We start from the raw sequence: 16,859 nt of genomic DNA, 5'->3' as shown, positions 1-16,859 counted from the left end.
AAGGGAAGGGGGCCCCCAGAGGGTCCTCAGGCCAGTGCCCGCCTCTCCCCACTTTCTCTGAAGATCTCCAGCCAGGATACCACGGCCTCTCCCAGAGGGCGGATTCTTCCTCCAATCCTGGGGGATATTCAAAATTCTGAATAACCTATTGGGGCGGGGCACCAACCTGTCAGAATTATCACCATTCAACACCAGAACCTGACTGTTCCCGCTGTACCAGACATTAACCCTTCACTTGCTAGGTTTGGGGGTCACCAGGGAGGGTCAGCTAGAGCATCAGAGTGTGGAGGGCACTCAGGGGCTCAGGGCAGAAGCTGGTGGTGTATAATGGGTGACGATCGGTCCTGTTTACATCTCACCATGATCTCCTCAGCGTTCACTGCAGCCTCTTCCATCGCCTCTCTAAATGATGACTTAAGGGGTACCCACTGGTTCTCTTGGATATACGTATTCTATACACAGGGCTATAACCAGGTCACCCTGAGTCCTCCCCTCTGCTGCCCAGTCACCCTGAAGCCAGGTTACAAAGAACTTGTCACTTCTGTCTAATGAGCCCCAAGCCCTTTGCACATGCCTCTATCATGCCTCGGTCACACTGTGGGGTAATCATTTGCGTGCATATCTGATTCCACCACCAGACTGAGCTCCTCAAGTGCACAGTGATAGCACACATGGAGACTCATACGTGGGTCCTCAGGAAGTGTGGATTGAGAGAAATAAAAAGAGGAATCGTGGCTAATTTGCCCAAGGTCATAGAGCCAATAACTGGCAATACCAAGAGAGAAAGCCAGGTCTGTTTTCAAAACTTGTGCTCTTTCCATGCCTTCTTTCCAAGAAATCCATGGCAACTTTGTTTAGTCACTTACACTTTAGTCTAAATGAGTTATACTGGTGTGGCCTGCATAGAGACCCAGCTTCTAGATGTGTTGGGGAGAGTTTACAGAAATTGTATCTATATGAAATGAGCTACAGAACCAGTTCCTCAATTCTCCCTCATTCTTACGTGGAAGCCTTGCTGAGGAATCCCACACGAGGGCTATGACCTAGAGGATTTCAGATAAAACTTCATTCCATGGAAGTTTCTTTCTTGTAGAAGGCAGAGTCCTCCAGTCTTCATTGTACTGGGCCACCAGACTCATCCTCCTAAGGCTCTTGCCTCATCTTCTTCTATATCCTGCCACTGAGGACTCTAAGCTCCAACCACACTTCTTATACTCAGGATAGCAGTTCTCCTGTGATTTGTGGTACAGGACCAAATGGGTGGTGACACGGATGCTGAGACACTGACTGAGGTCAGTCACCGCCCAGCAATAGTTATGACACTCCCTGGGTGCCCACTTCACACAGGCTCAGTTAACTGGGCCCTGCAGAGTCTGGATAACTTGGTGTAAAGAGTCCCGACCTGGAACCAGGCTGACCCCATGATGGAGTCCCAGCTGCATGACTCTGGCGGTCTGAACAGTGCCCCGCCCGTGTCCCCGCGGCCTTGCTGCCTCCAGGCTGCACCCTAAGATCCATGTTCTACCCTCGCTCCAAGCCCCCACCTGCTCCATAACGTACCCTTTACTGACCACCTTCTCTTCCCTGTCTCACTTCCCACTCCCTACCAGTGTTCCTGGGATCACATCCTAAATTAACCGAGTCCATTTGAATCCTGGTTTCAGGGTTTGCTTCCGGGGAACCCAAACTAAGAGAATGACCTTGGGGAATTTAAGTAATAATAGCTGCCAGTTCCTGAGTGCCGGTGAATACATCAGGACCCCTAGCCCAGTGGTCCTCAGCTTTTGCGTGCATGAGGACCACCTGGAGATCGTGCTGCTCCAGGCTGCCCACCCCCGCCCCAGAGTTTGGGACTTGGTAAGACTGAGAGAACCTGAGAAGCTGCACTTGCAACAAGCTCCCAGGTGATCCTGAGGCTGCTGGTCTGGGACTCTGCTTCGCAAACCGCTGCTCTATATTATCACATTTAATCCTCACCATAACCCTGGGGCAGGTGTCTCAACCTCTATTTCCAAGGAACCCAGAGAAATTAAGAGACGTGGTCACCCAATAAACCTGGGGCTGAGCCAGGATTCAAGCCGAGGTCTGTCTCAGCTCTAAGATGCTCGCACATCTCAACCTCCAGCCACGTGCGAGCCCAGCTGGGGAGCGAGCAAAACTCCAAAGGGCTTCCCCTCCCAGGCCCCGCCTGTCTGCCTCGGAGCCGGGGAAAGGGGCGGTGTGGGAAGGCCATGGGCTCTCGGTGCCTACTTCTTGGGCTGCCGCCAGGGCCAGGGAGAGGGGACACCAGTCCTGTGCCCCCGAATGGGGCTCCTGGGAGTAGCTCCCGTATAGGCAAGGGGACCCAGGGCTGAGCACCTACCTTGGCTGCTGGCGGCTGGCCTGGGGGCCTCGGGGCCCAGGGCGGGCGGCCCCCGGGGGTCCCCCATGAAGTGGTGGAACCAGCGGCGCCGCAGCTGGCGCAGCTCTGAGTTGCGGCTGCGGAGCCAGCGGGGGCCGGGCCGGGGCCGGGCCAGGGGGCCCCGCAGCACGTCCACGCCGAGCAGCAGCTCTGGGCTGACCCGGGGGTCGTGCAGGGCTCTGCTGTCCAGCAGGCCCACGCCCAGCGCCACGGCGGCCACGGGCAGGGCCTGCAGGGGGCCGGGGGCGCGGGGGCCCGGCGGGAGGCCCACGCGGGCCCGCTGCAGCAGCAGGAGGCTGCCGGTCATCAGGTAGGCGGCTGTGAGGAAGAAGAGCAGGAACTGCGTCCGGCGGAGAAACTTCTGCAGTCGGAAGAAAGGTTTGGCCATGCCCCTGGGCGGCAGGGCTCCCGGCTGGAGCCCAGGGACGGCTCCTAGCACCCAGGCGGGAGGGAGGCCGGGGCCGGCGGAGGCGTCATCCCTGCATCCGGCAGCAGCCTGCGCTCTGCCGGGGCTACTCTTCCTCCTGCCTGGTTTTCAGCAGGTGCTCAGATGACACCATCACTTAACTCCGGCCCGGACCCTGCAGCTGCAGCTTCTGCCCAAGTGTCACAAACTCTGCCATCCCTGGGCTCTAGCGACCCTCGTCTCCAGCTTATAAATCTGGAAAAGAAGAGAAAGGGCACTTAGATGCAATAGGAGGGTCCACTTCTCCCACTGCCCCAGGGTCAGGCGCCCTGCACTCCTGGGCTCTGTTTACCAAAGGGAACAGCCGTGTTGCAAGAGCACACGGCTCTGCCACTGCACGACCGTGTGACAGCAGGTGGGTTACTTCACCTCACTGGGCCTCAGCTTCCTCATCTGTAAAAGGGGACTAACACTCTTTCCCGGAGCGGTAGGAAGATCCAATAACGATAGCAGTAAGGAGGAAAAACAGCAGCAGAGGTAGGTTTAAAAAGGATAACCAACAAGGGTCTACCGTATAGCACGGGGAACTCTGCTCAGTGTTATGTGGCAGCCTGGATGGGAGGGGAGTCTGGGGGGAGAAAAAAAGAAAGAAAGAAACACCTTCCACTCCCATCCAAAAAAACAAAAAAAAAAACCCAGAAAAACCTACAGCAGTGTCTTTGTACTGAATCCTTACTTCACGCCAGGCACTGAGCTAAACGCTTTATGTATCATCTCATTTAATCCTCACACCAACCCAGCGAGGTAGATACTGTACAGTACTATCCCCATTTTACAGATGAGGAAACTGGGGCAAAAGGAGGCAACGTAACTTTCCCAAAGTCACACAGCTGGTGAGCAGAGGAGCCAAGGTTTGGAACAGTCTGTATTCAGAGCCTGGACTCTGAACTGACACGTGGCCCAGCCTATAATGAGACCCCACCACCTACGTGTGCACCCAGACCAAGGCATGAGTATACAGCAGGTGCTCAATACATGCGTGCAATCTGCTGACTCCCCGGGTGCCTAGGGGCTGCAAACTGTCTTTTGGAAATGCTTCTGCAGACGTGGGTCGGTTTTAACACAGGAGAGGGCACCCGGGGAGAGAGTGGGCTTGCATAGTCTTTCCAGGCTTCCTGAAGTCAGGAAGCCAGGGCAGGAGAGTGCCCCAGGCCATGCACCTGCCAAACGGGGCTGGGCACCTGGTGAGGTGAAGGGGGGAAGGCTCTCAGAGCAGCCTTCCCGGGTGCCCTTCTGCTCCCCAGGACTCAGCTCTCACGCTGGGCTTTGGTTTCCTTTGGCGGCGCCTCTGAAGTCCACTGTCAGGGGTTCGCAGAGGGTCCCGCAGCTGCTGTGAGCCGGGCTGCTGGGTGAGGACGGCCCTTAACACAAGGACAGGCTTGTCCCGGGGAGAAAGACTCCTCGGAGCGTGACTAAGCCGCTGCCTGTAACAAGGCCCGGTACCCCCGCCAGGGCCCCACGGCCCCTCAATGGCTGCTCTGTGCCCTACGGACGGCGACTGGGTGTGAGAGGAAAGACAACGTTTGGGCTCTTGTGGCCTGGCATTCCAGGGTCCCGGGAGGGGCCCAGACCAGCATGACCCTTTCTGATTCAATGCTGAGAGCTGCCAGGTTCTGAGGCTTCTGGGGAGGGCAGGATCTGGGAATATGGGGGTCCGGTGGGTCCTTTAGGCTGGGGCAGGGGTGGCTGGCTAGGGAATCAGCAAATGAAGGTGGAATTAAACCCTGAGTCTGGGAGCCCTTCCAGACGGGTCTCCAGAGCTTTTATTTCCTCTCTAAGCTGATGTGTGCCAGGCCCACCCCAGCCAGCCTCGTCAGATTTGTAGAACCGCAGAGAAAATCCCAAGAAATCCTGACTGATCTCCCTGCCTCTAGCTTTGGCCCCTCCAATCCATCCTCTGCAAGGCTGCCAGGGTGATCCTACTAACACACAAATCTGATCATGGCTCTCCCCTGCTTAAAACCCTTTTCAATAGCTCCCCATGGCTTTGGGATAAACTCCAAGCTCCTTAGCATGACATACAAGGCCCCCTTCCTGATCCAGTCCAACCAGCTCATCTCTCGCCAGGCCCTTTCCTTCTGCTTCCCCATGACGTGTGCACATGTGCGTGTACACACACACACACACACACACACACACACACACACACACACACACATACACAGAGTCCAGCAGAGCAACCACACAGCGCATCTGCCCTGGTGCCTTTGTACACAATGCATTTGATGTCTTTTTCTCCCTCTTTGTCTGGTGAATCCTTGTGTATCTTCCAAGAATCAGCCCAGGTGCCACTTCCTCCGAGAAGCTCTCCCTGACCACCACCCACCCACTGGTGTAGATTTCTCTGTCTTCCCACAGCCCGTGCTGACCCCCATCCCAGCATTCACCACCCCAAGATGATTTTAATTGTCCCTGTACTTGTCAATCATCCTTGCAGGACTGCGACTGACTCAAGGCTAGAGGTCATGCCCTATGCATCTTAGTAACCCTGGCCCCCAGCATGAGCCCCAGCAGCATAGATGCTCAGCCATCTCTGTTTCTGAACACATTTTTTAAAAATGAACGAGAAGATACATTGATAGGCGAATCATGATATCAGAAACCGCCTCCTGTGGGGGTCAGGGCAATGAAATCTCAAATTCCCGTTATCCAGAGCTGTGGGAGCCTCGCTGGAAACACGGGAGATGGAGTAATACGTAAGCACAAAGGACACAGCTTCACCACTTCAGGTCTTACAGATACATGGAAATTAATAAGGGTGAGCTTTATATGTTATCCTTCCTGTGTCGTCATTCTAGGAAAAGAGGTTTCTGAATCTGCTTGCAAAAGGCTTCTGGTTACAAGATCGGGATTCTATCAGTGAAAAATCCTATAAAACTAAAATATAAGGGGAGAGAGGACGCCTGCTGTGGGAAGAAAGGTTCTGATGAGATGGAGCCAAAAGGTGGGCAATGGATCAGCAGTTCAGAATTTTGAAGCCAAGACCGGCCAGAATTCCATACGCATTTGTATACAGGCTCTGGGAGCACACTACAAAGGACATGGTGGGATGGGGCACTGTCAGGGCTGATCGCACCCGGGTTCCCCAAGCGCCCCCCACCAAGTCCTCTGTAGAGCCACCCCTTCCCAGAAGGGCCTCCCCTGGTCTGGGGAGGTGGGCACTGGACGTGGGGGCAGGGGGCAGCTACTTTCACACCAGCCCTCAACGACCCTGGCCTCTTATAAGGCAGGCTGCCACGATGAACTTCTAACATCGCGAAGCCGATTCCCAGCCCGGAACACCTGCCACATCAGGAACCCGTCCCCCTGCCCAGACTTCCACCCCACTTCCCACTGATGTTACATTTGTCAGTCGTCCCCCACTCTCTGCCACGCTCTCCCCCAGGGCACAGATGACACCCGATTTCTCGCCACATCCCCAGATCCTAGCACACATCCGGCAGGGCAGTGCCCGTAAAAATGTTTGTTGAGTGACTGAACCTGAAAGAGGCCTGGGGTGGGGGTGGGGGTGGGGGGGCTGGGCCACGTGCAGAATCTGCACAAGGGCTCACAGCCAAGCCACAAGGCAGCTGCGTAGCAGAAGCAGCCAGCACCTGGGGCGCGTAGGTAGCCGCTGCCCATCAGCTGTGCCGGCTGTACCCCAAAGCCAGGAGGCCCTCCATGAGAGCAAATCCACCTTGAGCAAGTCACTGCACAGGGCAGAGCCTCAGGCTCCTCATCTGTTAAATGGGGGTAAATAGGCATTGTCGTGGGATCGAATCAGGGAGTAAACCTTCTGTTACCTACAGCCTTCAGCTTACAAGTGCAAAAGAGGCCAACGTGGAGACGGTGGAGGAGAGGGCCTGCAGCAGCTGAGCTGTGGGGGGAATCAGCCACCCACACCTCCTCTCAGCCTCCAACTCCCTGGGGTGGGTGCACTATCCCAGTCTCACTTGAAGCTGCCCCCATGCTAAGACAGCTGTCAGCAATTGCTTGCTTTTTCAATGCCACCATTTACGAAGCACTTGCAGCGTTGAATAATCCGGCTAGACTGGGTTGTGTCTTTCACCTGCACCATGTCATTTACTCCCATCTCCCGCCGAGGCAGGTACCCTGATCACCCCCATCTGAGGGCCCAGGTCTCTAAAGCTCAGCTGGGTGAAGCGCCTTGGCCAAGGCCAGACAAACCAGGACCGGAATTCAGACCTGGCTCCCTGCTCCCAGAGCCCACCCCATGCCCACTAAGCTTCCCGCCTCTCTCCCCACACCAGCTTCACACGAGGCAAGGTTGGTCCCTGAAAGGGGTTTAGTGTGCTTCCATCACCGCCTTTCTGAAAACATGCCAGGATGAAGCTCCCAGACATAGCGCCTCACACGGTGTCACCCCCCAGGATGAAGCTCCCAGACATAGTGCCTCACACGGCGTCACCCCCCAGGATGAAGCTCCCAGACATAGCGCCTCACACGGCGTCACCCCCCAGGATGAAGCTCCCAGACATAGCGCCTCACACGGCGTCACCACCCAGGATGAAGCTCCCAGACATAGTGCCTCACACGGTGTCACCCCCAGGATGAAGCTCCCAGACATAGCGCCTCACACGGTGTCACCCCCCCCCCCCGCCCCGCCCCCGTCAGACCTCCCAGATGCTGCCGTGTGGTTAGTGTACCAGCCTCCTGGGCCCCTCCCCTCCTTGCAGGTCTGGACCATTTTTCCCCAAGGCATGCTTCCCATGTGACACCGCCTGTCTGGGAATCATGCAAAGTGCTTCAGGGGAACGATGGGGGGCAGGGGGCCCACCCCTACCTGAGGCTCCGGCCTTGTCGGGAGGGAGGCGGCACCAGGGAGGCACTGAGCCTCAGGCTGGACAAAGGTGGGCACCAGCTGCCCTGCCTGGTGGCCTGCCAGAGGCCCAAGTGTCACCCCAGAGGAGACCAGGGCCCAGGGGAGGGAGCCCCTCAGTTTCTTCCCAGGAATGAGACGAGGATATTGGGACAGAGGGGCTTCTGGGGGTCTCAGGTGGGGACTTAGACAACTTGAGCCCTTGGCTGTTACTTTGCTGTTATCTGGGCCCCGGGTGGCAGCTGGGGCTCAGCCTGAAGGGGCAAGGGTTGGGCAGATGGTACCAGTCCAAGGGACTGAACAGGAGAGGGGTGGCGACAGCCGGGAGAGGAGAGGAGGCAGACCCTAGGGCCTGGGGGCTGGAGAAAGAGGTCAGAGATGGCCTGGGACGGACCAGTGGCCACTGGGGTTCAGTCATGTGACTCTATCACCCCCCCCCCCCGCCAGAGAGAACAGGCAGGTGAGGGGAGAACAACACCAGCTGCCCCAGAAGCATTCCGGCCACTGCGGCCACCGCAGGGAGGGCTGCAACCCTCTGGGGATCCAGAGCGTGTGCTCTTAGCAGGGTGAGAGCCCTAGGCTCAAGGAACGGGGACCGACATGTTGCTCCCCAGACAAGGAGACGGGCGTTCGTGGTCTAGCAGTTCGGAGCCCCAGCCTGCGTGATCGGCAGCTGGGGTCGGGGCAGGCGGGGGTCTCAGCCTCAGGACCTCGGCAAAGCCACACCGGGGAGCCTCCAGCTGGGCTCAGTGCTCTGAATTAGCCCTCCCCTGTCTCTTCCCACCCTCAACCCCTGCCTCTGCCCTGCTCAGGCTCAGTGCCTGTCATCTGGACCCCGCCCCCTCTCCGAGACGCTGTCCCCTCCCAGCATCCTAACAAAGAGATCTTTCTAACACCAAGAACTAGCAATGCTATAGCCTGCAATGGCTCCCCAGGACTCAGATGACCAAGTTCAAGTGCCTCGGCCTGGCATTCAGTGGCCCTTCCTGGTTCAGTCTCCCAGCAACTTCCTTTCAATATTCCTTCCAGAACTCGACGCCCCACTGGCCAGCGTGCGATGCTTCATGCCCCCTTACACATACTCTTCCGTCGGCCAGGGATGCCAACGTGGGCCCCATCTTGTGGCTCTGAAAGGCTTTGTGGCTACCAAGGCTCAGGTCTAATGCCACCCCTTCCAAGAAGCCTTCCTGATCCCCGGAGCAGAGCCACTCCCCAGCGCTCGACGGCGAGGCTGGATGCTCTGGGGGACGTGTCCTGCCTTGAGTCCTGGCTACGCTGCCCATTTCTCCTCCCAGCCTATGAGCCCCTCACAGACACAGGCAGTGCCTCTGTCCACCTCTGGGTGGGGCACAGGGCAGACCCCAGAAATCTGTGCCTACTGGCCACCCTCCAAGGCTCAGGGCCATGCTGCCCTCATCCCAGGGTCCCACACCTCTGGGTCTTGGAGATTCAGAAAGAGAGCAAAGGGCCCACTAAATATAGATCTGCTGGGCCCTGGGGTGGGACAAGGTCTGGGAAATGGGAATGGGGTGGGGTCCCTGCCTTTGAGGAGGCAAATCTTTTGATCTTCTGAACTTCAGAACTTAAAAGGTCCAAAATAAGAAATATTGCTAAAACGGTATAAAACATAATAGTAAGGTTGAAACTCCATTCAATGCAAAGGAGGTAGGGGGAGGGGGGAATCCTCCAGCAAACCCAGTGTTGGGGTTCATATAAATAAGAATAAATCTTTATGTACCACATTAGAGATTGCAAGGTACTTTCACACACTCTCAAGTGTGCTGAATGAATCAACAGATCATCAAATGAATGACTGATCTTCCCATAAACTCGTGAAGTCAAATCATTATCATCTCCATCGTGGAGATGCAGAATTTGAGGCAGACAGAGGGCAAATTAACTTGACCAAAGACAAATAGCTATTGCTAGACTGAACTCAAGTTTTCGGATTCCAGGTCTGTGGCATCATCTACCATATCACATGGTCTTCATCTGTTCAACTCCAGGGGTGGAGATTCCTCCAGGCACCCCTCTAGGGGCCGGGGCTGCAAAGAAAGACAGAATACCACCAAATGCACTAAAAGGCATTTCGCCTTTTTATTTGGTTGATCTGGAGCCCAACCCACTCTTGCAAGAGCCAATCACAGACACTTTTAGGCTATCTCTGGGCCACCTCTTTAGTAGAACCTGATTTTGTTCATGTGTTCGTTATGTTTCTCCCATTGAGTGGCAACTCTCGAGGTTGGTCCAAACCCCACTGAGTGATTTGGATAAATCTGGGCAAGTGGGTGGAGTACCCAGCCAAAGTGAACCTCACCCTTCTCTGGCTCTGTGCCCGCCGTGCCTCAGGTCACTGGGATGGGGGACTTACGCCGGGGGTGGGGAAGGCCAAGACACCTTGGGCCTTCCTGTCCTCAGCACCCTCCTGGCCCCCTCATGAGTTTCCAAGAGCAAGAAAAAGAGAATCAAAGTGGAGGAGGAAAGCCTTAACAGCTACCAAGAGGCACACAGTGTTTTATGATGTACACAATTAATCCACCCCATTCTTCCAACTGCTCTCACGTCCACATTGGGAGATAGAGTTCCTCCCTAAATACGTTCTCCGAAAGTGCCACCCTTCCAACAACTTTCCAGGTGATACGTCAACATGCTGTTTATTAAAACCACGAGGAAGAGAGATTAAAAGCCACAGTGTGAAAAGAGACCCAGGGAGAAGGTAGTCCAAAGCCACGTTCAAGCACTCACTCCTCAGATGAGCAGGGCTTGCCTCCAACCCAGTTCTGCCCCTGCTGGTGGGTCTGATCATCACTCACACCCTATGGATAAAGACCCCGAAGGTCTAAACACTGAGCTTTGCCCTGGCCTCAGTGTAGCTCCGGAGGGAGAGTCCGGGGGACTGGTCTCACTACGGCTGACTGGGGTCTGAGCCGGATAGGATCTAGGATCGCAAGCCGGGCGTGTCTACAAAGAGAAACACGCCCTCCTGAGAGGTGCGGCTCAGACATGGTTCAGTCCTGGTCTAGAGGCTCTGGGTTGCCTGTTCAGGCAGACTCTACAGGGAAGCGGCTCTGCAACTCACTGCCCAGCGCTCAGAGGCTCAAGCTTTAGCAGCCGACCAACTGGTGGCCCACAATATCCACTTCTGCCTGGTTAGGCAGACAGGAGGCAAGGGGCAGGGGTCTGGCCTTCTGCCTAATCCTAGCATCTCTTCACTCCTAGCCAGACATGCTGTAGGCCACAGGACAGTGCCCCACAGGGCTCCAGCGCCCACTGAATAAGGGATCCCCTCCCCCCAAAATAAGGCATTCTTCCAGAGGAGCTGTGGTAATGGTCCTGCTGAAGACAGGGGGATGCAGCTGCAGGTGAGGGCCAAGGGGCCTCTCCTGGGGGAAGATGAGGCTGCCGGGCTCAGCGCACCAGCCCAGCTGCCTGCCACACAATTCAGCAAGTGTGCATCAGAGACGAACACGGCTACTCCTCCCCATGGAACTGCTGGGCTCTGATGGCCCACCGGGGCATCTTCTCCAAGGGACTGGTGAGGCCAGAGCTAAGGGTATGGCGTGTGGGTAGTGAAGGGAATACTCGAGGGAAACCTCCCGGCTGCCCTCTCTCCAGCCCTTGCAACCAGCAGGCAGGGGCGGCTGCAGGCAGAGCGGAGCCAGCCAGCTTTCTGCCTCCTGTACTCCACTCGCCACTAGCCCTCACTCTCTGTGCGCGATAACCTAGGTTATTCAGAGGAGTAAAGAAAAGCACCCCCCCCAACTCCTGATCCCAACCACGGCGTCCCAACATGGGATAACCCAAGCGCTCCATAAACTGAAGCATGCCCTTCCAGCGGCAAGAGGGAGGAGAGCGTCTACCACTGTTAGAAAAGTAGAGAGGAGTTCCAAGTCTGTCCATCTCGGGAGCAGGTGGGGAGCAGGCGAGCGTGGGCAGCAGCGGGATCCCAGGGCAGGACGGGGCGGGGGGGGGGCTGGAACCCTTACAACCATCCCTCCCACTGCTCAGAGAAGGGTCAGAGGTCTCCCTCTCCGCCCCCGCCTCCCCACGGGCAAGCCAGCACCCAGCAGGCATCATCCGTGGGCACAGATGCTCAGGAAAACAGACACCCGGGAGGTTGGTCAGCCTGAGGCAGAAGACCCCCTGGAGGCTTCCCATGAGAAACGAAAAACGCAATTAGTAGCCTCCAGTCGTGAGTTTCCGTCTACTCTTAGGAAAATGCAGAGCTCTACCTGGAGTAATTTTCTGGACGAAATACGTGCGTTTCGCCTTTGCCCGCGCCTCAAGTTCACCAAGAGACAGAGAAAACCCTCCGCTGACCGGAAGCCTGGCGTGGTGGCGGAACGAGAGGGAGCTGCCGCTGGTAAACGTCTCCTCTTAGAAGAGGCGTTGCGCACCCCAAAGCCTGTCCTCGCCCCCTCCCCGGATCCACGGCTCCCTCCGGGGAGACGGACGGTCTCTGAGGATTCCAGGAGGCGGGCGCGGCTTGGGAAACTGCTTTGCACACCCCCGCCCCATCCCGCTCGTGCCGAAGCGGCCCCCACCCCGGCTCCACGAGCACACACTCCCGGGCGAAGCCGCCGTGGCCCCGCGAGAGGCGCCCCCAGCCAGCGCGCCCCGGAGCCGGAGCAGGTGCAGCCCCGCCGCGCTCCCGGCCGCGTCTACACAAACTTGTTGGCCCGCGGCTGGGGGAACCCTGCCCGCAGCCCGCGCGGGGGTCCCGGCTGGGGCACCCGGAGATCGCACTCACCCCGCGATCGCGGCCAGCTGGGGCGGCCGCTCCGGCGGCCACGCGCCCGCCTCCCAGGGGCGCCGAGCCCGCAACCCCGCAGTGCCCGGAGCCTAGGCGCCCTCGGCGCCCGCACGCCCCCGGGCGGCCCGCGGCGAGGAGCGGCCCGACGCGCCCCGGGCACAGGGCGCCGCCACCTGGCTCCCTGGGCTGCGGACGTCCGGGCTGAGCCGCGGCGGCGGAGCAAGCGGGCGCCGAGCGGGCGGCGGGCGACGGGCGACGGGCGACGGGCGGCGGGCGAGCGGCCGCCCGGCTCTGCACATGCTCACTCGCGCGGCCCGGGGACAGCGGCCGGCCGCCGCCGCCGGGTCCTAGAGGCGACCGTCCTGCCGCCGCCCTCAGCCCGCCGCCCGTGGGAGGGGTCGCGGCTGGAGGGGCGGGGCGAGGCGGGGCGGCGCCCACCCCCGGCCCGGGTCCTGCGGACCAGCCCACCTGGCGCTGCCACTCGCGCTGCTGGGGAGCAGAGACTCTGACACTCACTCCCATACACACACACACACACACACACACACACACACACACACAGCCTCGCTCTCAGTAAAATACACACACCGGGCGAATGCATTGGCGCTCACACCAACACGCAGGGCACTGCCACACAAGGGAGCACGCCGCCACACTCGCTCAAACCCTCGGGGACACACGCACACTGATTCAAACACACTGAATCACTGCTTCACAGACACCCTGACACCTACACTCACACACACACACACACACACACACACACACACACACACTGGGCTCTGTCTTGCTGGGGCACTGTGACAGGCACACCTGTACCTCCAGCCACCCAGTTTGTAGCGCTCTGATACCAACTCACAGAAGCAGACACACATTGGATCACTGTCCCATGCAGACCTAGACACTGACACCCACATCCTTGTGCATGCACACACAAACGCACACACACACCGCTGTCTGAGACAGTCACCCACAGAATCACTACCCCACAGACAAATACACTGACACCGTCTCCTATGCCTACACACTCAGGACTCTACCGCCAGCTACTACACTGCCCCACACAGACCTACGGTGACAAATCTACACCTAGGTATAGCCGCCCACGCACCAGCGCCCACTGACAGACACACTGTTGTACAGAGAGTCACACTGGGCATTGGCCTGCAGGCACACACACAGACACACACACACTGAGGCGGACAGGCGCTGATACAGACACACAGGTGTAAAACCACACTGCTATACACAATCCCCTTCTTAAAATAAGGGCTGGATCCAACCTTGAGGATTTCCCCTCCACGCCCCACCCCTGCTCCTCGGAAGCCCCCAAGCCACAGTGCTACCCCTGCCTTGCCAGGTGCATCAGTGGCCCCTGTCCTCACCCAGGGCTGGCTGCTGAGTTGCTCCGGAGGCTGAGGACCAGCAGAGGCTGCCCGAGCAGGATGCGATGGCATGGCTCTAAAGCCGGCTTCCTGAAAGGGAGTTTCATGCCTCCGACTCCCGCTAGGGGCAGCGCAGCTTGGCAAGGCTCAGAGGAGCCCATTTTCAACAGGTGGAGGGCGGGCAGGGAGAGGATTAGCCTGGAGACCAGTTGGAGCCCCGTTTTATGTAGGTCAGTCAAGTGGCACCCAAAAGGGAAAGGGATGCGCTTAAGTTTGTCAGGTCAAGTGCCGGAATTAGGAGAATCAGCCCCCCTCCCTGGGACGAAGGTGGGGAGCTCTGGAGTCCTTGGGGGAACTGGGAGAGGGCACAGGGCGTGCGGGGTGTTACTGGCTTGCAGAAAAGCCCCCATGCACGTCCCTTTCAGAGTGTGAATGGGTGTGTTGCTATTATTACCAACAACAACAACCCACTGTACATTTTTGATTTTTGAAGCCCTCTCCAGGACCAGCTACATAATTTGTGGGACCCAATGCAAAATGAAAATGTGGGCCCTTTGATCAAGAATGAGTAAGAACTTCAAGAAACAAGAATAGAACATTGAACCCAGCGCAGAACCCTTCTGAGCACGGGCCCCATGCCCTGCGCAGTTCTTGTGCTGGTGAAGCTGGCCCTAGCGCTTTCGTGCCCGTGGTCTCACTTAAAACTCACAATAAGTGGTGTGTGCCTTCACCATCTTTATCTGCAAATTAGAGAAAATACACCCATTCTTGGGCTTTTGTGACAATCAAATAAAATGCCTGGTGAGTTCATAGCACACTGTCTGCCGCAGGGTACACAAGTAACGCCTTTTAGTAAACGTGATACAAAGAGTTCTCTCCCAAGGCTTTGCTACAATCCAGAAATACCACCTGTGCAATGCTCTCTCGATCCACAGGCTTATGGTGACTCCTTGTCCTCCAAATGTCACCTCCCCGGAGGCCTGCCCAGACGTCCCAGCTGAAGCACCCGCCTCTCTGTCCAGTTCCCAGGCTGCATAAAGCATACTGCCCCACCCTCACCCTGTGGATCTATTTGCTTATTGTCTGTCTTCTCTTCCCAGCCCCCTCTCAGCCCCCACAAAGCCACGCAAATTTCTGTCTCATTCAGAACTGTTTCCTTCCTGCCTAGCTTATTCTGGGCACAGCGGCATGCCCACTAAATATTTATTAAATAAATAATTAATTCGTTTTTTTTAAAAAAATGCAATGTGCCTAGCATGACATATTTTTAATGAACTCAAGCAGTTTCCCAGTGGTCACCATGTGTCTTCCCAAGAACTCAGAGACTGCTTCCTCCTGCTCGGGTCCACAGACAGATCCGTGATTGTGTCTGGCCATCTTACAATGGCCCAGCGGGTTCTACTGACCATCAGGGAGACCAGGAGGGAGAGTGTGGAGGGCTCATGGAACCGCGTCCCCCTGCCAGGGGCCTGTGGTGGGAGACGGAAGCAGGTGCCCCTCCGATACCCGCGAGCGCCTGCATCCGGTGTCCTCCTCCTTTGACTACCTAGCTCTTGGCTGCTGCTGCATCAATACGCTGGCAGGGTGGCACGGATGTGACTGTCCCAGAGTCGCCTGTGAAGGTTGCCTTTCACTCCTGGTGGAACCCTGCCTCATTGGAGCAAGCATCGTTCAGAGACCGAGAGAACCTCTGGCAACATCTGAAAAGAAGGGGATGCAGTTTCTTCCTTCTTCCTTTGCTTTCTTCCCCTGTAGTAGTGCTGTGACTTACTGGTGCCCCCTCTGTGCACTCAGACCTGCAGCTGGCTTCAACACTTTGCTGTGCTGCCTATTTAGTTGCTCTCTCCCCTGAGTACTGCAGAGACTTAAATATGCCTTTGTGAAGACACCAGCCGCACAGATGGTAATTGTCCCCCCTGCAGAGCTGTGCCTGCAGATACCAGACCAGGCCGGGGGAGGGCGGGAATCTGTACCTTCCTGGGAGGGAGGACGGGTCTGGTCTGGTCTGGGAGCATCTGGACTTCCTAGGCATGGACCAGAGGTGCCCTGAAAGTTTCAGGAATTCAGAGGTAGCGGAGAGAGACTGGGATTAGAACGGGGAGGAAGGCTGAGTTTCTTTTCTGACTAGACCAGAAGAGGCTGTGTGGCCTCATGCAAAACCTACCTTTCTGTGTCCTGGTTTGCCTTTCTGTAAAATGGGCAGGTTGTCTAATTGATCTTCAAGGGCCTTTCTTTAAGAGAGCCAGGGGAACGAAATGAGGGTGCTTTGAGGTCAGTTCTGCTTCTCTGGTTGGGCAAATTCAATCATTTTCCCCAGATGTAGTTTTTTTAATCTGCAAAATGGGGAAAGGGTCTTCCTTCCAGTACAGAGTTCCTGGCACACGGTATATGTTCAGGAAGTGACCGCAAGGATGATTCTTCCAGCTGGTGGTACTTATGACGACAACTCTAACTGGCTCTGGTGTGGGGTCTGGTGTGGCAGGTGCTGGCAAAGAGTTTGTGGGATCCAGATGAGAACTGCCTGACCCCGCCACCCCTCCTATCTGCACAGAGGCAGCAGCGAGCTGGAGCTGAGGAACAGAAAGCACTGAGGCACTGCCAGCCGAGTGCAGAAGTACGTTGGGTTAGACACAGAGCTTCTGGGCTCAGTCATCAGCTGGAAGGTGTAGGGGTGCAGGGGCTGCAAGTAGGCTCTGGTGGAGAGGGTGGCAGAGTGGACCCCGGCTCTGCTCCTCCTGCCTGCCTGGTGTGCACGTGTGTGCTTAGCAGAAGAAACACCTCGTCTTTGTTCCATTTTTATGAACTTCCCTGGAAGTCATTCATCAAAGACCTTGAACTTGCAAGCTGTCATTTCAGTGAAGCTGCTGGGGCATCTCAAGCAGATGGCAGTGATTAAAGAGGAGATGGGTTCACTTTAATAAACTTCTTATTTTGGAGGAACTTTAGATTTCCAGAAAAGTTGCAAAGATAGCAGAGCATTCGTGTGGACCCCTCACTCAAGTTTTCCCCATTGTTAACATCTTATATGACCAGGG

General features: G+C 56.8%; 1 protein-coding gene across 3 annotated transcripts in view; it reads right to left on the bottom strand.

Annotated features, from left to right (window-relative positions):
• The window catches only part of WSCD1 (WSC domain containing 1), a 51,040-nt gene extending 37,149 nt beyond the window's left edge, over window positions 1-13,891 (bottom strand). The window contains exons 1-2 of one of the 3 annotated variants that reach the window (XM_057536393.1): window positions 13,825-13,891; window positions 2,363-3,062 (exon numbers count right to left, since the gene is read on the bottom strand). In XM_057536393.1, coding sequence (XP_057392376.1) covers window positions 2,363-2,789 — 427 coding nt within the window. In that variant the 5' untranslated portion in view covers window positions 2,790-3,062; window positions 13,825-13,891. Of the gene's footprint in view, window positions 1-2,362; window positions 3,063-11,918; window positions 11,987-12,436; window positions 12,677-13,824 lie in introns of those variants that run through there. The other 2 variants (XM_057536392.1, XM_057536394.1) reach the window with 2 other exon arrangements.
• Window positions 13,892-16,859: the final 2,968 nt, after the last annotated feature.

Source organism: Balaenoptera acutorostrata, chromosome 20 (assembly GCF_949987535.1).
Source record: "Balaenoptera acutorostrata chromosome 20, mBalAcu1.1, whole genome shotgun sequence".
Taxonomy (NCBI): Eukaryota; Metazoa; Chordata; class Mammalia; order Artiodactyla; family Balaenopteridae; genus Balaenoptera; species Balaenoptera acutorostrata.
This window is presented reverse-complemented; position numbering and strand designations above follow the sequence as displayed.